Genomic DNA, 21827 nt, shown 5'->3' on the forward strand with positions numbered 1-21827 from the left:
CTTATATGGCTCTGTAAAACAATGTCAGTTTTGGACCCAATTATATATTATGTGTGCTCTTGTATGGCTTTGTAACACCTGTTATTATTATTATTATTGTAGGTTGTTGAATGTTTTTATTTGCCTAAGTAAATTACTGTAGTGCCTGCTGAATATAGCACATACTATTATTTCTAACCCAAATTTGTCTAAAATTTGTATTCTCAAATGCCTTATTATTTTCCTTTTGGTCATTTATGTTTATCTGCAGGCTGAAGTGCTATACACACATCACATGGAAGTTGTTCTGACACATTTGTGGACATTCTCCATCTTGGATTCAGTTCATTATCATTATATTCTTGTCATTATACTTCCATCTGTTCAACATACATAATTGGGTTTAGCCATTAACTACTTTTGGTTGAATATCACTTGCCATTAACAGCGACAATTCAATTGTCAGCATCCCTAGGCTAATATGATTAATGTTACATTTTGCATACAGATGCTCCATCTATTTTCACAATATACTCGTTAGATCGATTTCTCTCTTGTGGAGTGTTTGATACCATGAAATGCTGTATGTATTCATATCACTGCATACACCAAATGTGCAAGATAATGGTAAAAGGAATAATATCACCAGCAGTTAGGAACTCTTTCAAAATCCTCCATTACTAGTTTCAAAATCTTCATTAAGAGCAGCTCAAAACTGTTGTATCTGTACAGGTTGATCATCAGGGCGAGTAGCCACTGGTATTGACACAGTATCTGTTTTATTTCTAATATGCGGATGGTATTCAATATATATTTCCTAACTGATTCATTGGTAGGATTATCTTCAACACTGCTGCGTTACAATGTTTGCCATGAATAATATGCTGTGATTAAATAAAGCAATTAACTTTTTCATTCCTTTGCCATCCATCAGATTAGTCAAGCATCAAATCTGTCAATAGTTCCCTAGAATGCTGATTTAATGATTTCGTTCTCATATTTTCTATGGCATAATTTGATCATTCTTGTACTGTCTCCTTTATTTCTGCTGTTATTTCTTCAGAATTTTCAATTATTTTAACATCCTTTGGTTTCATTTGTGTGTGTATGTGTGTGTGAGATTTGGATTTTTAACACAGCTTTAAAAAATATCAGTCATATCACTACAATGTCTGCAGCGTGGCAGTTTATAGTGATGTCTAGCAGATAAAATGTCCATTTGTTTTTAGTAGGAAAAGACTCATTATGTGTAGTTGAACTTAATGCAAAAAGAAACAATTGTTGTTATAATGTTATGAATGGTAGGCCATTTTTAAAGAAATCACATAAATATTACTACCAGGTACTGATGCAGATCGCACTTTGTAAAGTAGACTTGCATGACTTTTTCATTTGGTCCACAAAAGGAATGATTGTAGAAAGAGTATTGCCCAATATTGAATTTTGGAAAGATTTATGTTCAAAACTGACAAACTTTCATCATATTACCATCATGTCAGTTGATATTCAGATTCTGGATTCAAAACACTATGTTTTTATTGGTGCTCCACATTTTAAATTTAACTTGTATTAATTTTTACAATGTCTTGTTTTATTTATAGTGGGTCCATGCATTATAGTTTTGCTGTCAGTTGTTCATTTTTATGAACATTCATAAGAAAATACTGTTCTTGATAATATAAGATGTGTAAGGAAATACAAAACAATGGCATGAAACTGCATTTTTATTGCTGCTTTTATCTTACAGCCTTCAACAATGGAAAATTTATATCCATAATGTACAAAAACTTCAAGCCAATTGTGGTAAGATGCTACAAATATACATATATATGACAGAAAACATAAATGTAATGAAGTAACTGACATGATTCTCTGTTTTGATTTAGTCTAGATTGAATAAGTAATTTTAATTCATGTTCATAGAACATAGAGTTATTCTACAGGTATCCTTTCAAAATAATAATGCTGTATATTCTTTTATTTATAAAACACTTGTACACACAAGAAGTTTTAAAACTGATGACAACGTAGAAATGTTTATCATTTTGTAAATAACATGTTATCCTGAAATATTCATTAATCATTTTATTTTACACGAGGAATTTGGTAGTTAACTAAAAATCCAATAATTTGAACAACTTCTGATGCTATGGGTTAATGGCTTAGTATGGAGAGCAGTACCTATACCTATGATCTTAAACTTGTTATTTCGCTCAATTGCTCTTTCAACGTGAATACGAACATGAGCAATGCATTTTGTCATGATTTCTTCATAAGGTGTCAATCAATCTCTCCCTGCAAGAAATGGTAGAATGTTCAATCAACTCTGCGAGACAATAAAACATCTTTAATCAAAAACCCTCTGTCCGCAATCACCAAATGTCATGGCTCAAGTAAATCTGCCAGGACAGCTTTAACAAAAATATCCTTGTCTAAAATGCAGCCTTTGTACACTTCTGACAAAAAAGTTATTGCTAATGTCAGTGAAATTCCTACAAGGCATTCTAGTGTAGCATCATTTTTATAGGAAGAGTACATGTTCCCTTGTTCAGCAAAGTTTCCAGATGACTGAACTAATATTTCAAAGATGTCTATGATAACCCTTCAATTTTTGAATGACTTAAAACAAGCAGGCAACTTTTCTTTAATAAGCATCTTTGATGGACACATTTTTTTTCGAACCCATGCTCTTATCTAAAATAAAAATCGAATCCAAGTATTGATAAAAATGGCACTTTGGCCGACTCCAAATCTATATGCTAAATCTTTATTAGGAAACCATTGTCTTAACTTCTTCAAGGTGAGCCATAGTTGATTCTGAGGTATGAATTTTGTTTCAGGTGCAGTCTTTTGCTTGACTCTTTCTTTTGGTTGTGTTCGATTCCCTTGCCAGTATGTTAAGTTATTGACATAATCTCCTAGACAGTTAAAGAGATGGTTAAATTGATCAACAGTTATTCCAGTGAAGAATTTAAAAAGATTATAGATTATCAGAATAAAATCAGTTGGTGATACAAGTTCTGTCTTTTTTTAAGGAAGTTTCCACCTTTTTGGAATCATTGTTTCTGATTCTCCTTTCTCTTTTATTGGCAACCACATGGCTGCAATAGTAGGTAGTATGTGTCCCAGCAACACAAACAGGGATTGCTCAATACATGATGGCCTCTTCTGGTATCTACAAAACAAATCAGAAGACATAAGTAATTATGTTACATGTCACACTTGAATTTTGAATGAGTGAGATTTATAAGTTTGTTTACTCGTGTTTATTTTTACCCTTAAAAAGAAATATCTGAATAAAGGTTCCGACAAATTAAATAATTTGCCATTTACCTTTGGGTCTAGATGTTCTGATGCATTTTTAGGGACAATTTCAGAACCTGATGAATTTGGAAGTGGAGGGTTATCTTGTAAAGACACCATTACCTCTGCCACTTCCAGAACTAACTTTTTAGATACAGTTGTGGCCCTTGATCTTGGTGACTTTCTCTTTCTAGAAAATCGCTCAACCTGAAAAAATCTGAACATTAAACATTGTTTTACTATTTAATATTGGTAATACATAATCAAGCCCCATGGACCCCACAACTAGTTTATTGTTTTTGCATATAAACACTGTTGTACAGTCTTGTATATCAAGCCTCTAGTAATCTATCATTATTTAGACACTTGCAAGGATAACAGTTGAAAATTTATTGCAAAGATTTTTTCTTCTGATGTCTGAGTTGACGGCAAGACCCTAATCCCCCCCCTGCACTGAGTAGACCTGTATATAATTCTTAAGTATACAAATGAATAAAGAGGCAAGACTCCATAAAATCTATATATAACTGGTCAATTTTAAACCAGGCTATAAAGTTACTCAGTTAAATAAATCTTAAGTGTATTTTCTTATTTCTGTTGTATATTCGTCATGTGTGTATGTATCTATCTATCTCTATATATATCTCTCTCTCCCTCCCTCTCTCTCTCTCTCTCTCTCTATATATATATATATATATATATATATATATATATATATATATATATATATATATATATATATATATATATACACACACACACACACATATACTCTCTTTAAATTTGAGCTATTGTGTACGTTTATATTTATCTAGAACCCATCCATTTCGTTCTTGGAGCCGCCCCTGTGTCACAAAACTTAATGGCTTTGCATTACTAGCACATCTACTGATTAAATACATCCCCCACACCTGATGCTAATCGAACATGTTCCAGTTTCTAAATAGATGTAATTGACTAACCTGATTTGGCATAAGTGTTGCTGGGAAAGGGTCAGGATGATCCATCGTTGATCCATTCCCATCTACGAAACGTTTACAGCAGATATATGTCCAGCTTGTGATTTTGTCAGTGGTAAAATTTTCCCTTCCACAGGCACACACCCAATGCTAGCACTTCTCGAGATTTTTTTGGTTTTGGAAGTGAAATTCAAAATACATGTGTCACATGTTCATGATCTCAATATCTACTATCGCTGATACAAATTCCAACAATGTCTTGTAGCACTGTGATTTGTCAGGTGCAGATGCAATCTCTTCAACATGTTCCGCCATTTATATTGTAGTACTAAAGCCGGTTTATTTGTCCTACATCCTGCAGCTGAGTCTTCAAGCTATATATAGGCATGCTATTTTGAGAAATTAACATTGTCAGTCAATCTCTGCTATATGAACAGGAAGTGCGACTGTAACCAGATTCAAACGTCAACACATGTTTACAATTGCAAATAGCAGAATACAGCAGACGTGCCATTGTAAAACTCAATTAATTAACAGGCAGGACAAGGACAGTTTAAAAATGTTGACTATGCAGTATATAATTTAAATAATCTGGGAATATGATTTTTTCCACTCTACTTCTATTGCAGAATAAATGACCATTGACAGAAAGGCACAAACAATATAAAAAATGAAATGGTCATTGAACAAAACCATGAAATCCACATTACTATAGTATAAATCGTGGACAAAAAGGCTGAGAGAACATACAATGGGCCTAGTACATAATCGGCCGAGTTTGCTATGTGGACGAGTATGTTATGGGCCGATTTGGGTAGGCCGAGTTTGTATATGGGCCGACTCGGCTTGCAACATTACCAGTTTCTGAATAATCCCAGCAAGGATCTGTTAGGGAGCCTATTTGAAAACCATTTTTGTTGCCATAAAGGGTTATCACTCAAGATATGTTCTACTGCATTTAAATTTAATAGAAGAAGAAAAAACTCAGTCAAGACACGAGTTAGAACCGTAGAGGTGGGTGGGTGGGTGAATAAGTAGGGAATGAGGAATTGGCACTAACCTTACAAAAACATCCTCCTGCGTCACTGCTTTTACTCTTGTTCTTTACTGCGTGTGTATACGACACCAATGACAGTGAAAGAAATAAGAATGACATACGTTTCTTCCCCGAAAACTCCATTTTCTACACTGTCAATTAAACAGTCATACGGTTGACGTGAGTTAATACAGGTAAACAATTCAGCGTGTAAACGAGCAACTCCCTGAAGTGAACACAGGAAGTGTAAACGATAAAGAAATAGTTCAGTTGGAAATGTCCGTTTTCTCCATTATCTCTTTATCAATAAAAGAAATAATTATAGATTTAATCGAAAAAAGTATAAATTTCAAATTAAATATTCATGATTATAACAAATGTGAATTTCTGGTTATCTGTAAAAATAAGGGATGAATACAAGATTCAATGATACGTGGCAATCGCAACTTCGAGGTCAATTCTACGGATCAAGCAATTTATCTTGGAGATAAAGACGAGGAAATCCGAATAATACCACGACGAACCAGAACGAGGCTGGGATACCCTAAACAAGGAATTTCCCAAAGGCATGTCAGCCAAAGCATTTCGATTCCTTGTCGACAAATCATCATTTCGAACTAAAATAAGTAATAACGTATTGATAATTCATAAGCCCCTTTCTTTTACTTTTCAAGTATTAGATTTTGATTTATAATCATGACGATAAACATGTTAAAACTTTAATATATTTCACATGATTTGCAGAAAGTATACAAATGACAATGGTCTAATACTGTATTTGTCTATTTTTTAACCTAAGTTTGGAATCAGTAGTGCTTGTTATTTTTTAAACTGAGAGATATTCGTTGTCGTTAGACTCTAACTTAGTAAGAGCCGTGGCGACAGTAAAATTAGTGCAAGAGAAATTGTTGATTTTTTTAAAAATAACCTTGTAATCGTGGCTTTATAGAACTTAAGTTGCAATTATTCCATACAACTTCTCTAATGGTCACAGCAGCATTGGTCGAGTTATTACGATAATCAACATCATTCGAATAGATGATAAAAGTCAACACACTTAACAAAACAAGAACTCATGAATTGAATAAAGTATTATTGAAATGAGAACCAGAAGGCACTAAGATAGTTTGGAAAAACGAATTATTTAATTATTATTAACATAATGGATCTGATGGAAAAAAATTAATTTAAAAAGCTCTTTCATAATTTTATTACATAATTATAATTCATTGTAATTTCAGCCAAGTGTTATTTTGGCATCAGCAGGTCCTATTCCTCAAATGTCTCTCTGCTTCAACACTTACAGTCCAGGATCAAGGCTAACGGTCCCATAACAGTAGCAGAATACATGAAACAAGTGCTTGTTAATCCTGCAATGGTATGGTATATTAAAAATTAAATGGAGAGTAGTAATCAACCGAGTTTTTCCAAGATACCTGTATATGTATAATGTATGTCAGATATGAAGTTAACTAAACAATCTGGCTTCCTCAACTTATCATATTTTTTTGCATGTCACATATGGATGAATATACATGTAGGTCTTAATGGCACATCAGCACAACCTGGGATATATAATGGAGCAATCTACCAAAGGTGAATATCCACCATAAAACAACAGATAAAAGTAATGATGTCACCCTCCCCCCAGGTATCCAAAACAATGGTAAAGGCAAAAATGGATAATTCTTTTAACTAAGTTCAGAATGTGTTATGTAATGCACAGTTTCAAACAAAAGTCCTGGACCTTCAGTGAAATATCACAAGATCCTTTACTAATCTCATACTGTATATAAGATGGTGCATTGGGCCCCAAGCCTCTAGGGAGTTTTCCCATAATACTAGATAGCAAGTAATGATGGCTTCATTTTTATGAACTATTTTAAGATATTTTGTTCAAGTTTTTAAAGTTGTTGTACATATATTGTTATATAACAATACAGTCTAAGTTTTCTCTGATTTTTTTCACCACCCCATTCTAGATATTTGTCATCCTACCACTGATGTTGTAAGTCATATAATACTTATATGTGTTAGTGAAACAAAAACAGCACCACTAGCATTGCTTTTTAATCAGTGACTGAAGAAAAACAAATTTTCTGAAATAGATCTTGTCAAGAATAGTGACCTACTACATAATTGGTCCAAGAAATGGCTCTTAAAGTTTAATCCAGAAAAAACAGTGGCTATGTTTTTCATGAACAAAATCATAACAAACAATCCTGAACTTGTTTTTGATAATATTGGATTCTCATCACCATCTAGGATTAATACTTTCATCAAATACCAAATGGACTTTTCTCATTGATAGTATTTTAAGAACAGCATCATGTTGAATAGCTAATCTACGATAACTAAAACAAAAACTCTGTAGGCAAATTTTATCAAAACTATATAACTTATATCTGGCCTGTTTTGGAATATGCCAGTGTACTCTAGTATGAATACTTATTGATTCAGAAAAATTGGAAAAACTACTGCTTGAAGTAGAAAGAATAGTTACAGGACTTCCAAAATACAGTAGTAGGCTGTCTTTCTATTTTGAAACAGGGTGGGAAAGTCTACAGTCTTGAAGAAAAAGACAAAAATTACTAATACTCTACAACATTAAAATGAGTCAAACTCAAGACTTTATTACTCCCTCCCCCTGTGTCTGAACAAACAAGTTATAAGTTTCAACGTTCAAACAATATGGTCATTTGTAATTTCAAGCTTAATTATACCAAATCATCTTTTATACCTTCAACAGTATCTTTGTGGAACTATGTCGAACAGGATACTCAGTGTAGTATGTCTTATGGTGCTTTGAAAAGGTTTATGTCCCCCCAAAAACTGTATCTTGATAATGCCAAGTTTTATTAACTGGACACTGGATATTACGCATACTAGATTATGACACAATGTAAGTTCATTAAGAGCTGATCTTTACTGTGTTCAACTTGCTGACACTCCTTTTTGTTCATGTGGTGGGACTGAAACCACCCTACACTTTTTCATGTTCTGTCCCAATAATAGAATTACAGTAGACAATGAGCTGAATTGATGAAAAATTTACTTTCCTTGTCATTTGCAACTATTAGTTTAGATTTACTGCTTTGGGAAAAGTATAGAATTCTGCAGCATGTATGCAAATATTTCAATAACTTACTTAAATCATGATTACTTTCATTGTGCCTCTCTCTCTAATTATTTTTCATTATTATGTCGTCATGTTGAATATATTACAATACTTGTGTCATGTAGGGTGATTTAAGTTGTTAGAACTTGTTCCCAATTCCATTTTATCCTACTTTGACAATAAAATATGTTCAAAATAAAAATAAATAAATACAATTGTTCATATATGTACTGGTAAAAAAAAGTAGGAATGGCCAAAGGAAACATACTCTGGTTAAGTACAGTGCCAGTATATATTTGTGATTAAGATGTATCACATGAGTCAGAAGATCCCTAATAAGGTTTGGAATATAAAGTTTACTCTTTCAGAGGCCTCACTGCAGTTATCATTAATCTAAAAAATTCTTCTTTATATCTTGATAGTCAAAGAATTTTAAACTTTTTGATTAATATATCTGTACTATGCATAATTTCCCTAAATCAATCTACCTTGCTTATTCAGTTCCTTCATTTCCAAGGTATTTTACAACCTTTTGAGGGCAGATATGGGATTTAGGGAAACTTGCCCATAGAAGGATGTTCTCTTTCCCATAATTGTAATTAATTCATAAAGAGTAGTACAACAAACCTTTGGGTTTCTAATTTACATGTTCTAATGTGAATATATCTTTGGTTTAATGAAACTATTAATTCATTTTCACAGGGCTACTATATCAACAAGGATGTCTTTGGAACCAAGGGGGACTTTATCACATCCCCAGAAATCAGCCAGATGTTCGGAGAGGTGGGCATTTTTAATTAATGACTAAATAGTTATACAGTGCCACATAAATGTAGGAAAGAGAAATTAGAACAAAAGAGATCGTCTGTACTAATAAAAATGAATTGTATACCCATACTTTCAAATTCTCTCATATTCTTCCAATGAACAGAAAGGAGAAAGTCAGTGAAAATGAGCAACTTTGGGAAGTGGAAAATGTTATTTTAACAATGCCACAAATTGATAGGAATAGTTTTCAGTCAAAATGGGATGTATTTTCTTGAAATTAATTTTATTAAGGAGAAAAATTTATCCTTGCAGATCAATCACTCTTTTTTTTGTATTGCATTGTTAAGTTAGACCATAATGAAACACAAAATACCCATGATAGATCTACGTCTGAGTTGTTGATATCTTCAAAAGATAGATCTGCAATGAGAGAATTATAAGTATATATATATGTACAATAAGAATCAATATGTAAATAATACTCAGGGACTTGGTTCCTTCCTCAGAATCTCATCCAGTGCCCTAGATGTTCATAAGCCAGACCCAGATTTTTACATGTGTGGCAGAACATGTCACAAGCTCTTCACTAATTGGTAAAGGTGTTACTATTGATCATGGTGTATATATATAAAACTCTAGATAAGCTGTTCATATTTTATGTACATTGATCATAGTGTATATATACACACAGCTCTAGATAAGCTGTTCATATTTTATGCACATTGTTTAAAGTGTGTATACAGATCTCTTGTTAAGCTATTTACATATTTTATGGATATATATTCACTGTCCATGTATAATGATTTTTAAATGTGTACATATTACAAACTTTGCAAACCATTTTAATTTTAAGTATTTACTTCAAATTTGGCATATTATTTCTAAGGTCATAATCAGAGTGCTATGTTATGTTATTCAGTCAAAGTAAATCGGGACAAGTTTCAGATGTTCCATGCACTTCTGAAAAGAATACTCAACCACAGTGAAAACTCTTCAAACAGAACCATATAATTGAGTGCACCTTGAATTCATCCTGGTCACAAAGTCATTTGTTGCATTTGGAAAGGCATGATTAATGTCTTAATTGTCAGGACTCAGTCATGTTTCATTTGTTTGTTTAATGCAGTGTTCACAAAATAACTTATTGAAATTTAACTAAATAGTCAATTCATGAAATCTTACCTGGAGTCAGGGTCAGTCTATATTTAAAATATTCATAAATTTAGCAACATTATCATTAAACAGAGATAAAATTATCTTGTTTTTCTTCATATACTTTTCCCAATCACATTACCTCAGGAATCCAGGTCTACTAAAAGATGATAAATGGCTTCTTCTGTCTTTATCGTATAGACAAAAGGCAATAACTCTTGCCCATTACCTCACCTTGGCATTGCCAGGTGTCACTAGCTTTGCAGCTTTACTCATAACATTGCACATTATTATCTCTGACATTCTCTTGCCCATTACTTCCCCTTGGCATTGCCAGTTGTTGCTAGTTTTTAGCTTCCCATTTGTACTGAAAACATCATACAGTATTACCTTTGACAATCCAAGCTATTTTTGTGTTCAAATTGAACCATCCAACGTTCCTTATGGATCTGTTGTGTGGATTAATCATTCTGCTGCAGGTTGTGTATATTATTTTTACTATTTCTGTCAGATTTGAGTTATTTTTTCACTTTTATGGATTTTGTCTATTTATAACCACATTCTGCCATGCTATCATTGACCTAATTCAAGGTCATTAAGAGTTAGAGCAACTTTGACTATTTTTTGTTTACTCTGTTAGTAATGGAGATTGTGTTAGTGTGTATATAATTTGATGCATTACTAATTTTATGCATGGTTTTGCTACTTGGTGTTGTTTTGACAGTATTGTTAACTTGGCATTATGTAAGGCTTCAGAGCATCGCTATAGGCATCTTAACACTTTTCCTGTTAGTAACAAGAGTGATTTAGTTAGTAATATACTACATTGCTAATTTATGCTTTGTTTTTATTCTATTATTGTGTCGTTTCAATGGGAATGTCATCCAAGTGTTAAAAAGCTCAAAGCGAATGAGGGTAACCATGACTCCTGTATTGTATGCACAAAATGTATATACTACATTGCTAATTTATGCTTTGTTTTTTTTCTATTATTGTGTCGTTTCAATGGGAATGTCATCCAAGTGTTAAAAAGCTCAAAGCGAATGAGGGTAACCATGACTCCTGTATTGTATGCACAAAATGTACATCATCGATGCCATGCAGCATATTTATCACATGGTCTCAGGAAATCTGGCCTTAGTGGTCCAAAAGGCAGCTAAAGGAAAAAAATGATGGTATAAATCAAGGAAGGAAAGCATTGACATTCTTAGCATTCATCCTAAGTCAGCCTCCATTGTGAGTTTGGGGGGGACACTGGGGCAGCCCCCTCCCTTGAAAGTTTGTTGTTTGAAATTGTTGGTCGCAGTCACATCAGCAAACTGTCATTCAAACATATGTGTCTTGTGATACAGGAGACAATGATGCAACCTCTGACATTAGGACAAATTTTACCCCTTTTTTTCCTCACTTACTCCTGCACCATTTTTGGCCTCATTGGGGGAATATTCACCTGATTTCAGGCAGCCCAAATCCCCCTGCATGTCTGAGCATGGCTTTTGAGCCTGTAAGTCAGGGTCATTGGGATTTGTACTGGCTCCTTTGGATCCAGTTCATAATACTGCACTGTCACTGGCTTTCCAGACATCACAGGCAGCCCTGCTAATACCAGCCATCCAGCCATCAGTGTGGCTATCCAGACATCCCAGCATGGGGACCTTTTTGTTGAAATGGTCCAGCCAACTAAAATGTACAGGGATCTTAGTAATAGATCCATCCATCTGGCCATACCTTCAGCAACTTACCAATACTATGCAGGAGATTCAGTGAGAAATCTAGATCCAGCCAGGCCTTTGGAGCGGTTGGTATTGGTGATAACTGGGCTATCTTATATACTGCCAACTTCTGAGCTGACCATATGCCAGGCACACCAGCCAACAGTTTCGACAGTAGCTGAAAGCCAACCCAAACTGGGACCTGACACACAGTGACTGACAAAGCTCCATCAAATCAAATATATTCAGATCCAACCATGGAATGGACTGGATGCAGCTTTAAAGCCACAAGCCAGGAAGTTTATTTGGTGTTGGTCACTTCAGAATGCCCTTCACCCCCTACTGCTACTCAAGACTACAAATTTAAAGCATCAGTAGATTTCAGTGAGTAGGAGGAGATGCCAATTTTCTGACTCTTTCCCCAATCAACTAAAATTAGGATCAGTGACCAGCTTTCAGGTAGAATTGGTGACCCAGGAAATTTGAGGGCTTTCTTCTCAGAAAACCATGTTCCATTGACATTCTCCTCTCGCTGGTATAAAACTCACTCAGACAGCTTCCATAGGTTGAGAGTAGTGGCCATGCAAGATCTTGTTTGCACAGTCAAGCACAAATTGAAATGCATAGAAACAAGTCATGGCAAAAGCGGACACCTCTTCCTTCTGGTGAAGGCCAGGAAACAGGATATTACCCCATCAGGCCCTTGCTTTGTGGCTGAAATTGATTGTACACTTGGCATACTCTGAGGTCTCAAAAGATCAGAGATGCCTTGTGAAGATTACCAGTCATGAGATTCAAGTCATCTCTGTGAGCCTCACGTTTGAACATAATATTTTGATCCATATAGTAGAAACTGTTGACTGGCACGCAGATTAAGCCTTCTCAAGTTTGTGTCTAAGAGATTCAGCTTCTCAGAGGCAAACCTTGCATCTAGTAGGTCCAGTTGTCTCAGTACAAATGGCCACCAATTGAAAGAATCAACACAGCCTATCAGCTTTGCTGGATTCACCAGTGAAATTTTTTTGGTAAGAAAATTTCAATATTTATCTTCTTAACTGTATATAAGGGTCACGCATCAAGTGACCCTAGGCTGTATTGCTTATGTAATTAGGAGGATGGGTTATTATTTGAATAGGGAATCAAGCCATGATTCTTTATAAGGATATCCAAAGACGAGGTCAGATGCTCAGCATGCTCTCCTCCTGTTACCTGTTCTCCTTATGTAATGTGATTGGGGAATGTACTTAAAGGAGAAAGCAAATTTTTCAGTACATTATATTTCACTGAAAATACATACCCAATCACATTACTTAAAAACCCTTCTATCCACCCCGCCATAAAGGTATCTTTGTTATTATATCACTAAGCTAAAAACCAGCGACATCTGGTTGTGCCAAGAGAAGGTAATGGGCAGGAGTTACTGCCCTTTGTCAACATGTGAGAGACAGTAAAAAAGCCATTTTTCGCTTTTTAGTAGATCTGGATTCACAGGGGAGCAGTCAAATATTCCTAACATAATGTGATTGGATAAGTTACTCAGAAAAACATAATTTACAGAAATATTTGCTTTCTTCTAAGGGTGCATACAAAATACCTGCTTATGATGTATTGTATGAATGTAATATTAGCTATTGAAACAGAGTCTGTATGTAGCATATGTTTGTTTTCAGCTGGTGGGAATCTGGTTTGTTAATGAATGGATGCAGATTGGATCCCCATCTTCACTTCAGGTGGTGGAGCTGGGACCTGGTAGGGGAACAATGGCAGATGACATGCTTAGGGTAAATTCTTATTGCTTTACTTAGTATGCATTATTTCCCTTTGCATGCTCTTGTTTCTCATTTTGTATGTATTATCTCCCATTGTATGCTTTTATTGCATATCTTGTGTATATTATCTCCTCTTGCATGCTTTTGTTGCTTTAACCTTTCCCATGATGAGGTCCAGAAGCATGACCCGACTATAAGCGAGGGCACAAGTTACCGAGGGACCTCAAAAAAATCCACTAGACATCCAGAAAACTAGGGTCAGGGTGGGAACTGGGCTGTTTAATGACTGAATCCTTATTTTATAATCTTGTCAATTATTGTCAGTAAAGTGCTTTTTCTGATGAAGTTGTTCGTTATTCTGTATAAATTACATTTATTTTCAAAATGTCCAACATCTGAAAGATTGTTAACATTATACAAACTGGTTTCACCAACCAACACATGTACATGAAAACATGTGTATTACGTCACTTGGGTCCCTGAGTGACCAAGTGGTCTAAAGTGCTCACCATTACGGATGACTGCCATCCCATCTCTGTCTGTGTGGGTTCGAGTCTCGGGTTCAGCCAGTGTGGGTATGTGAGAAAGCTTGCCAGTAGCTTCTCTTGAGTCGGTGGTTCTTTCTGGGGTTTTCCCAGGTTCTTCCTCCACCACTTATTCTGGCTGCCATGTATAGCCTATCTTGTGCTGAAAAATGGCATTAAACCCTGCAACAACAACAACAACACTATGTCACTGCTTTTTATTTCGTGAGACAATCTTCTGTGTCGAAACTCAGTTTTTGTATTGTTTAGTTAGTAAAATATTGAGGCCATAATTTCATTGCAAGTAATAGTGAAACTTCTTATCATCTTTGAGGATATATCTAAGCACCAATTCAGGAATTCTCTGAAACTTGTTTCCCCCACAGTGGTAATTAGCTGTAAAACAAATCTCTTTATTTTGTTATGTATATTTTATTTAATTTATATTTGATTTAATTTAATTGTTTGTAAGTTTTAAAATCTTTTATTTTTAATTTCATTACATGTCAAAGTAATGTAATTTTGTTTACTAGAAATTTGATACTTTACAGAAAATTCAGTTTGACCTGACCTTTTTATAAATACCTAATAATAGAAACACTTTCTAATTTTGACTTAGTTTCCAACCTTGATATAGAAATCACTGAGACAAGTAAACAACTTTATTTTATTCTTAGGGTAAAATGATTGGTTTTTATCAAGGTCATACTAGGAGTACATGATTTTACATGTAAACAGCCTCTATTTCACGACTCTGGGTTTTCTCAAATTGTACAGTATTCATGTTTTATACTGATGTCTATAGAGAAATTAATTAGCTGGGCTTTTTCTTTACACTGGAAAGTGTCTGTTTTGGCAGTTTGAAGTTACATTTTAATTTTTATTCAAATTATTTGGATTCTGAAAGATTCATTCTTTTTCCTAGAAATATTTGAATGCTCATACAGAATTCTTGGACAAAGACATTTATTCAGATTTTATTCGGAATTCAAACACTGGAATATTATTTTCTGTGGTTCACAAAGGACTGTAAATATCAGCACTATACTGACTATAGTTATACGTCATCGCCTTCCATTTTGGATTTTTCGTTGGAACTCGAATTTAATTCATTAGAACATTTCATTTCTAAGACTTCTAAAATTTAATTCGTGGATTAATTTTGGATTATTTTTGGATTTGATTCTTAAAACCGTAAGTTTTTATTTTTTCATTTTTACAGAGTTTTTTCAGGGAAATAAATTATTAGTTAATTTTTTCAAAGCTTGTTGTTTTCACTCTTTCTTTTGTTAATGTTTATTAGAGCCTAAACAAGTAACATAAGAATTTTATATGAAGTATTCATTTCACTTAGTTCCCTTGCTATCTTTGATCATAGTTATGATTGAGTAGGTTAAGGTAGTTTAATTATATTACATACACAATGACATTTTTAACATTGTTTGAATGATATTGATCAACTGAAATGAGTTCACTCGACATATGACTGAGGTCGCTAGATCTTACGCATGTAGGATTTGCATTACTTTTAACTTTTCTTTTAGTCCACCTCCTTTATATGATTCCAAAGAAATAATTAGCATCATAATACAAATGAGGCCAGTTTTTAATTCAGTGCAACAGTACAACAAATACTTCCGGTAGATAGATATCAAAATACGGTCAGCACTTAATTAGGTTATCAGAGAAACACTCGCAGACATAGCTGTTACGGTTGATTGACACATTTTACAAATAAATACAAGAGGACACATTGCATTTATAATGATTAAACTTAAAAGGAACTAAAAAAATAGAACTAAAACACAAATTTCACTTGATACAAAAATTTATTTTATTGGTATTTATTTTTTAAAGTGTTTCCTACATTAGGTGTTAGTGACATTTTCATTGATCAAAATTTCATTGAAAGAAAATGTAACAAATTATATGACTTATTAAAATTTGATAATTTCATAATGTTGATTAAAATTTCTGCAGTTTTCTACGATGAAATGAGCAATATATGAATGTTTCAGTTACCAATTTGATCACGATTTTTTTCAAGCTCAACAAATAAGGTTCAATATTTTGGTATTTTCTGGTTTAAGAAATGGAATCCACACCAGACCCCACATTATAAGCAAATTCACGAGTTAGCAGGATGTGAGTTATCAAGGGAGTGGTGTATTTAGTTTATATTATCTCCTTTTGTATGTTTTAGTTGCTTGCTTAGTTTATATTATTACCCATTGCATGATGCTGTAAATCACAAAAGTTTAGTGAGTATAATATTTTATTAAGTATACTATTTTAGAGAATTTAGCAGCAAACTAATGTTTGTTAAAATGTTATGCTCACTAACATGATGTGATGAAAATAAATTGTCTGACAGAAATGTCAGGGTCCACCTGGACGAAAAGATCCTCAAGTTCGAAACTGACAATCGATGTTAATGGCCACTATTTCATGAGTGACAGGTTAAAGTAAACCAGTGATTGAACAGATGAACATTATGTTTAATCTATATTCTAACAGACCTCATTCAGTGTTAGTAGTGAATCATGTTATGTGTCTGGTTTAGTAATGCCTCATGGTGGGATAAAATAACCACACTTCATAAAGTCATTGTTAACATAGCATAACTTGCTAACACAAATAAGTTTTCATTTGGCAGGGTCAAGCTACCACTGAATATTTTTTGCCATTTGTAATTCACTACAGCTTTACATCACTAATGGGGGGGGCCCCGAGTGGCCAAGTGGTCTAAAGCGCTCTCTGTTATGGATCACTGCCATTTCACCTCTGTTTGCGTGGGTTCGAGTCTCGGATTCGGCTAGTGTGGGTATGTGAGAAAGCTTGCCAGTAGCTTCTCGTGGGTAGGTGGTTCTTTCCGGGGTTTTCCCAGGTTCTTCCTCCACCATTAATACTGGCCACCATGTATAGCCTATCGTGTGCTGAAAAATGGCGTTAAACCCTACAACAACAACAACATCACTAATGTGCTGTAATTAAAGATTCTCTAAGCTTGAAGGCTGATAAAATATTGTGATTGACAGTGTTTGAACATAATGGCCGCATTGTCATGCATTTATTAAATATACATCATACTTTAATTTTTACTGTATGGGTACAGTTAATTGCTTGGTGGGCACAGTAAATAAAACTGGAATGGGAACTGAATTCACTAGTATCAGTGAGATATCTATTTTGCTGGTGTCCAAGGTTTGTCAGCAAGCCACAGATTGAAAGGCCAAATGAACAATGATCCTTCTGTTGAAAAAATAGACCTCACTTCCCCTACCCAAGAATTTAAATAATGATGGTAATGCCATTTTCTGCAAAACCACAAACATTGGTACATGTACTTATGATATAATAAACTCATAATAACTGAAATGTCCGTTAATTCGTATTAGAAGTTCTTTGACAAAATTGTAATGTTTCATTGTTGGTCTGAGTTTGATGAATATGATTTTACTTGTATATCTGTTGAGGATTTACTGTCTGCAGCAGTATTTGCTAGAAATACAAAACAGTACAAATTTATTTTGCCTACATTATATAAATTTGAATTGCAAGCTTGAGAATAGTTCTCATAATGGTTTCTCTTTGTTGTGTTTTGTACGATTTCATGATATTATGGATGGCTGTACATAACAGCCAGTATATTTGGTGGAGGAAGAATCTGGGAAGACCCTCAGGAAAAACCACTGACCTATGGGAAGCTAGTGGCAAGCTTTCTTACATATCTGCATTGGTCAAGCTGAGACTCAAACTCACATGGACAGAGGGGATGTGTGAGTGATCTGGAAAGGTGAACATGTTAGACCATTAAGCCAACAGGGCCCCTCTCTCCCAAGGAATAGTGGTGAAAATATTTTGAAGAAAAGTAATCTAGCGCCAAGAAAAAAGAGGACTCTGATTTGGAACCTAAAACACTGGTCAAATGATTTTGTTTTAAATAAGATGGTGTGTTTCCATGCCCATTATTCATCATGCACTAACACGTCAACAAACTGGTGATGAGGTTACCAAGGTATATGCAACTGTACATAGTCAATCTATATTTAACTTGAGAGGTGACAAAGTAGAGAAAAGAAACCATGTACTTCAAGTGTCATTCCAAGATGATTTATGCTTAACCTAAAGCGTGCTCTGCCTGTAAAAGATTCCAATGAAAAATCAAGACAATCATCTGAATACATTGCATGTTTTAAATTTGGGAAAACAGGGTCTCATCAAAACCTCCACTTCACTGCATGCAAATAATACTATTTTTGACACAATACATGGGTTTCCCCAGAAAGCTGAACAGTCATTCTACATCGTTAGGAATACAATTTTAAGTGAACAGTGCAAAAGTTGACTAGTAGAGAAAATAAAAGAGATTCAGGTCAGACTGTGACAATAACAGATCTTGTGCTGTCAGTTTTTGTGAACTAAAAATTTGCAAAATAAAACAGTTTGCAAATTTTTTTAGCATTTGCAGCCTTGTTCTAAAATTATGTTATATTTTGATAACTAGGTGTTCTCAAAGTTCCCTCAGATGAAGGAGAGTGTTACACTCCATCTTGTAGAAGTAAGTCCCACCCTGGCAGATATTCAGCAGAGAAAGCTTACAGGGACTGCAGGTAGTAATGGCATCTCCATCTCTGGCCCTTTTGGTTCCAATGAGCCTCACTGCTACAAATCCTGCAAATCCAAATATGGACCTGAAGTTTTCTGGTACAGATCCCTCTCTGATGTGCCCAGGGAAAAAGTATCAGGTTTCATCGCACATGAATTTTTTGATGCTCTCCCAATACATAAATTTCAGGTACTTTTGTCAGATATTATTTTTTATTCCACTCATAAACGGTGGTAAGGACATACAGCATTTTCTTTGTCCATCCATCTGTCCATGACACTAATGTTTTTCATTTAGGTTATTTTGGCACTGTATGGGGCAGACATTAAGACGTTGTTTTATCATGTTGGGATTTACAAATAGCCAGACATTGGTATTACTTTCTGATGACAGTGGGCACGATGGTGTCATGGTCAGTGTGCAAATTGCTCATCAAAGTTTTTGACAGTGATACATAAGGAGGTACATCAGAGCCCAGTTCACAAATGAGACAACCCTTATGTCTTAGCTATGGACAGCTTTATTGATATTTAACTTCTGTGGCCAATATTCCGGCAAATTTTATAAAATGTCAGCTTGACAAGTACAGGCAGACTGGAAAATTTAACTTGTTCTGAGGCGATTTGAACTTACACCAAAATATGTCAACATAATTATCACAGAACATGTTTATAAAAGCTTTAACTACATGAGGGATTCATTCTTGAAACAGTTTGTTTGGTTTTTTTTATCTCCTTTTTGGCACATTAAATGATGACTGGGTAATAGTTAGAGAGATGGAAAGAATAGCAAAGAAAGATAGAAAGATTTGTTAACAAGCTCATCTCTTTGAGTGACATCAACACTAATGAAAACTTTTCTTGGAAATGTGAGTGATTTTTTAATGATTTATTTATTTACACACCTGAATGATTTGAGAACATTTGTTTTTATCGATGTAATTATTTGCCACAAAGCATAAATGTATTGGTCTCCAGCAGTTACCATGTAAATAGTAATTGATAGTTCTTTTACAGAAAGCCATATGGCTAATTATTAGTGATGAGTTCCTTTTATTTCCAAACACACCTATAATGGAAACTGTATGAGTTATGTCATTAACAATAATCACCAAGTCACCTTGAAATGAGTGTTATCCATGCATCAAACCAGTCTTAGTTGTTTAAAATCAATCTTACACAAACCAGCTTTTGAGTGAGTCAGCTAAGTTTGATCTAGACCATAGTAAAAGTTATATAGGTCATTTGTGTGAATTTACTCATCTTAAATATAAATTTTTAAAATTTATCTGATCATTGAATGCTCATCACCTTAACTGTCATCAAGAAACTTCCAGATATCAGAGTATCAATCACTATGGACTTTTACAAAGGTGGTCAGGTACTAAACTGGGTCAAGAAAAGAGCATGTCCAGTCTAATTGTCACACTATAGGATAGTACAGATTTAGTTAACAACATGTGTAGTGCTCATTGTGACATCACAGCATGTGACATTCAATCTGGATCATACTTAATAGTAAGCATTCTGAGACTGACCTTGACATTTACTACAGCATTCTGAGACTGACCTTGACATTGACTACAGGTTGTATATGATATACCCCGATAGTTCATCATGTGAAATGATAATTGATGAATTAAACTGCAGACATTTATGTAATAGAAGCATGTGATAAATTCTATATAAAGGTGTTGATGTTTGTTAAGATTACAGGTTTTAAAACTTGTGTAAATAAAGCATTAAAAAAAACTAAAAAGATGTCCTCTTTCTCTTTCTTTTTTCCTCTCAATTTTGTTGGGCTTGCTTGCAGGCAAGTACTTTGCTGAATTAACCTTATCCAAGAATTGTGCAAGTGGATTTGTCCAACACTTTTTCTTAGAGTTGTTTATGATATTGTGCAAATTAACTAATGGCTTTGTGATAAAGTAGTGATTATGTATATTTAGCAGTTTAAGAAATTTCATTGATGTTTCATCATTTCAAACTTACTTTTCTATTAATGGGATGCATTTTCATTTACAAGGCATGTTTATCTTTGAAAATTGGGAAATATGTAAAATTTATCAGCTATAATAAGGCTGGACAGAGAAAATCCACTTTAACATTATTCTTACACCATCTCATTTATTAATACCCCCCCCCCCAATTTTAAAAACAGAAGGCATCAGGGATACAAAAATGCCCAAAATTTAGTCATTTCTCATGCCAGGAGAAAAAACTTGAAATTTTTGAAGTTGTTTCATGCCTACCTCCCGATTTCATAATATTTCCCAATTTTGCAGATAACTTCCAATAATTACATTATGTCTTTTGACTTTTATTTTTCAACAAAACAAAGTCCTACATAAATAGATATATCATATGCAGTCCACAGATGCCATGTTCTGTTTATCACCTGTGAATATTGTTGTGATGAAATAATTATTATCACACTTCAAAGAACTTTTTCTTCAGTAAATAGAACCCTACAACAATACTTGAATCAGAAAATAAACCACAACAAAACATAAATCAAAAAAATAAAATTGTCAGCAATTAGTTTCAATCCCAAAAATGATCACTGTGCATGCTGTAGCATCTCCATTCCCACCAAATAAACTTGTACAAGTGAGCACCTGGCATTACTGTACTGTATGTACAAACATTAATTGCCATCATTAAATTAAAAGAAGGAATGTACAAACATACCACACAGCTTATGTGCCCCCAAAAAACTAATTCAGAATAAATATGTTATTTCGTAAACGATGCTAAATGTCTTTCGAGTTGAGAATAAGGATAGACGGTCGGATATAAAACGCAGGAAAAATAGTTGCCACATGCATGGTAGCTTGAGACTGTGTAGTTAGGTACCGCTAGTTACAACAAAATAGGGCACATTGTTTCTTTGAATTTT

At 34.2% G+C, this 21827-nt stretch overlaps 2 protein-coding genes, 1 long non-coding RNA gene and 1 pseudogene across 3 annotated transcripts in view; 1 reads left to right on the forward strand and 3 right to left on the reverse strand.

Annotated features, from left to right (window-relative positions):
• LOC149804611 (ERO1-like protein alpha) overlaps positions 1 to 5508 on the reverse strand; it is a 68755-nt gene extending 63247 nt beyond the window's left edge. Inside the window, exon 1 of the mRNA XM_089942396.1 lies at positions 5302 to 5508. Within this exon, the coding sequence (XP_089798522.1) occupies positions 5302 to 5421 (120 nt within the window). The 5' untranslated portion in view covers positions 5422 to 5508. The remainder of the gene's footprint in view (positions 1 to 5301) is intronic.
• On the reverse strand, positions 2064 to 5287 carry LOC149804612 (uncharacterized). Its single transcript, XR_016416221.1, has 2 exons — positions 4245 to 5287; positions 2064 to 3154 (listed from the first exon to the last, which is right to left on the reverse strand). It is a non-coding gene; the product is annotated as an uncharacterized LOC149804612 (long non-coding RNA).
• On the reverse strand, positions 2065 to 3003 carry LOC149804613 (uncharacterized; annotated as a pseudogene).
• A 253-nt stretch (positions 5509 to 5761) lies between the features above and the next one.
• Positions 5762 to 21827, forward strand: part of LOC149804614 (protein arginine methyltransferase NDUFAF7, mitochondrial-like) — a 71149-nt gene continuing 55083 nt past the window's right edge. Inside the window, exons 1-5 of the mRNA XM_089942436.1 lie at positions 5762 to 5903; positions 6519 to 6655; positions 9098 to 9178; positions 13698 to 13808; positions 18828 to 19118. Of these exons, the coding sequence (XP_089798562.1) occupies positions 5846 to 5903; positions 6519 to 6655; positions 9098 to 9178; positions 13698 to 13808; positions 18828 to 19118 (678 nt within the window). The 5' untranslated portion in view covers positions 5762 to 5845. The remainder of the gene's footprint in view (positions 5904 to 6518; positions 6656 to 9097; positions 9179 to 13697; positions 13809 to 18827; positions 19119 to 21827) is intronic.

This window comes from Sinohyriopsis cumingii, chromosome 2 (assembly GCF_028554795.1).
Source record: "Sinohyriopsis cumingii isolate HCF-2022 chromosome 2, ASM2855479v2, whole genome shotgun sequence".
Lineage (NCBI taxonomy): Eukaryota > Metazoa > Mollusca > Bivalvia > Unionida > Unionidae > Sinohyriopsis > Sinohyriopsis cumingii.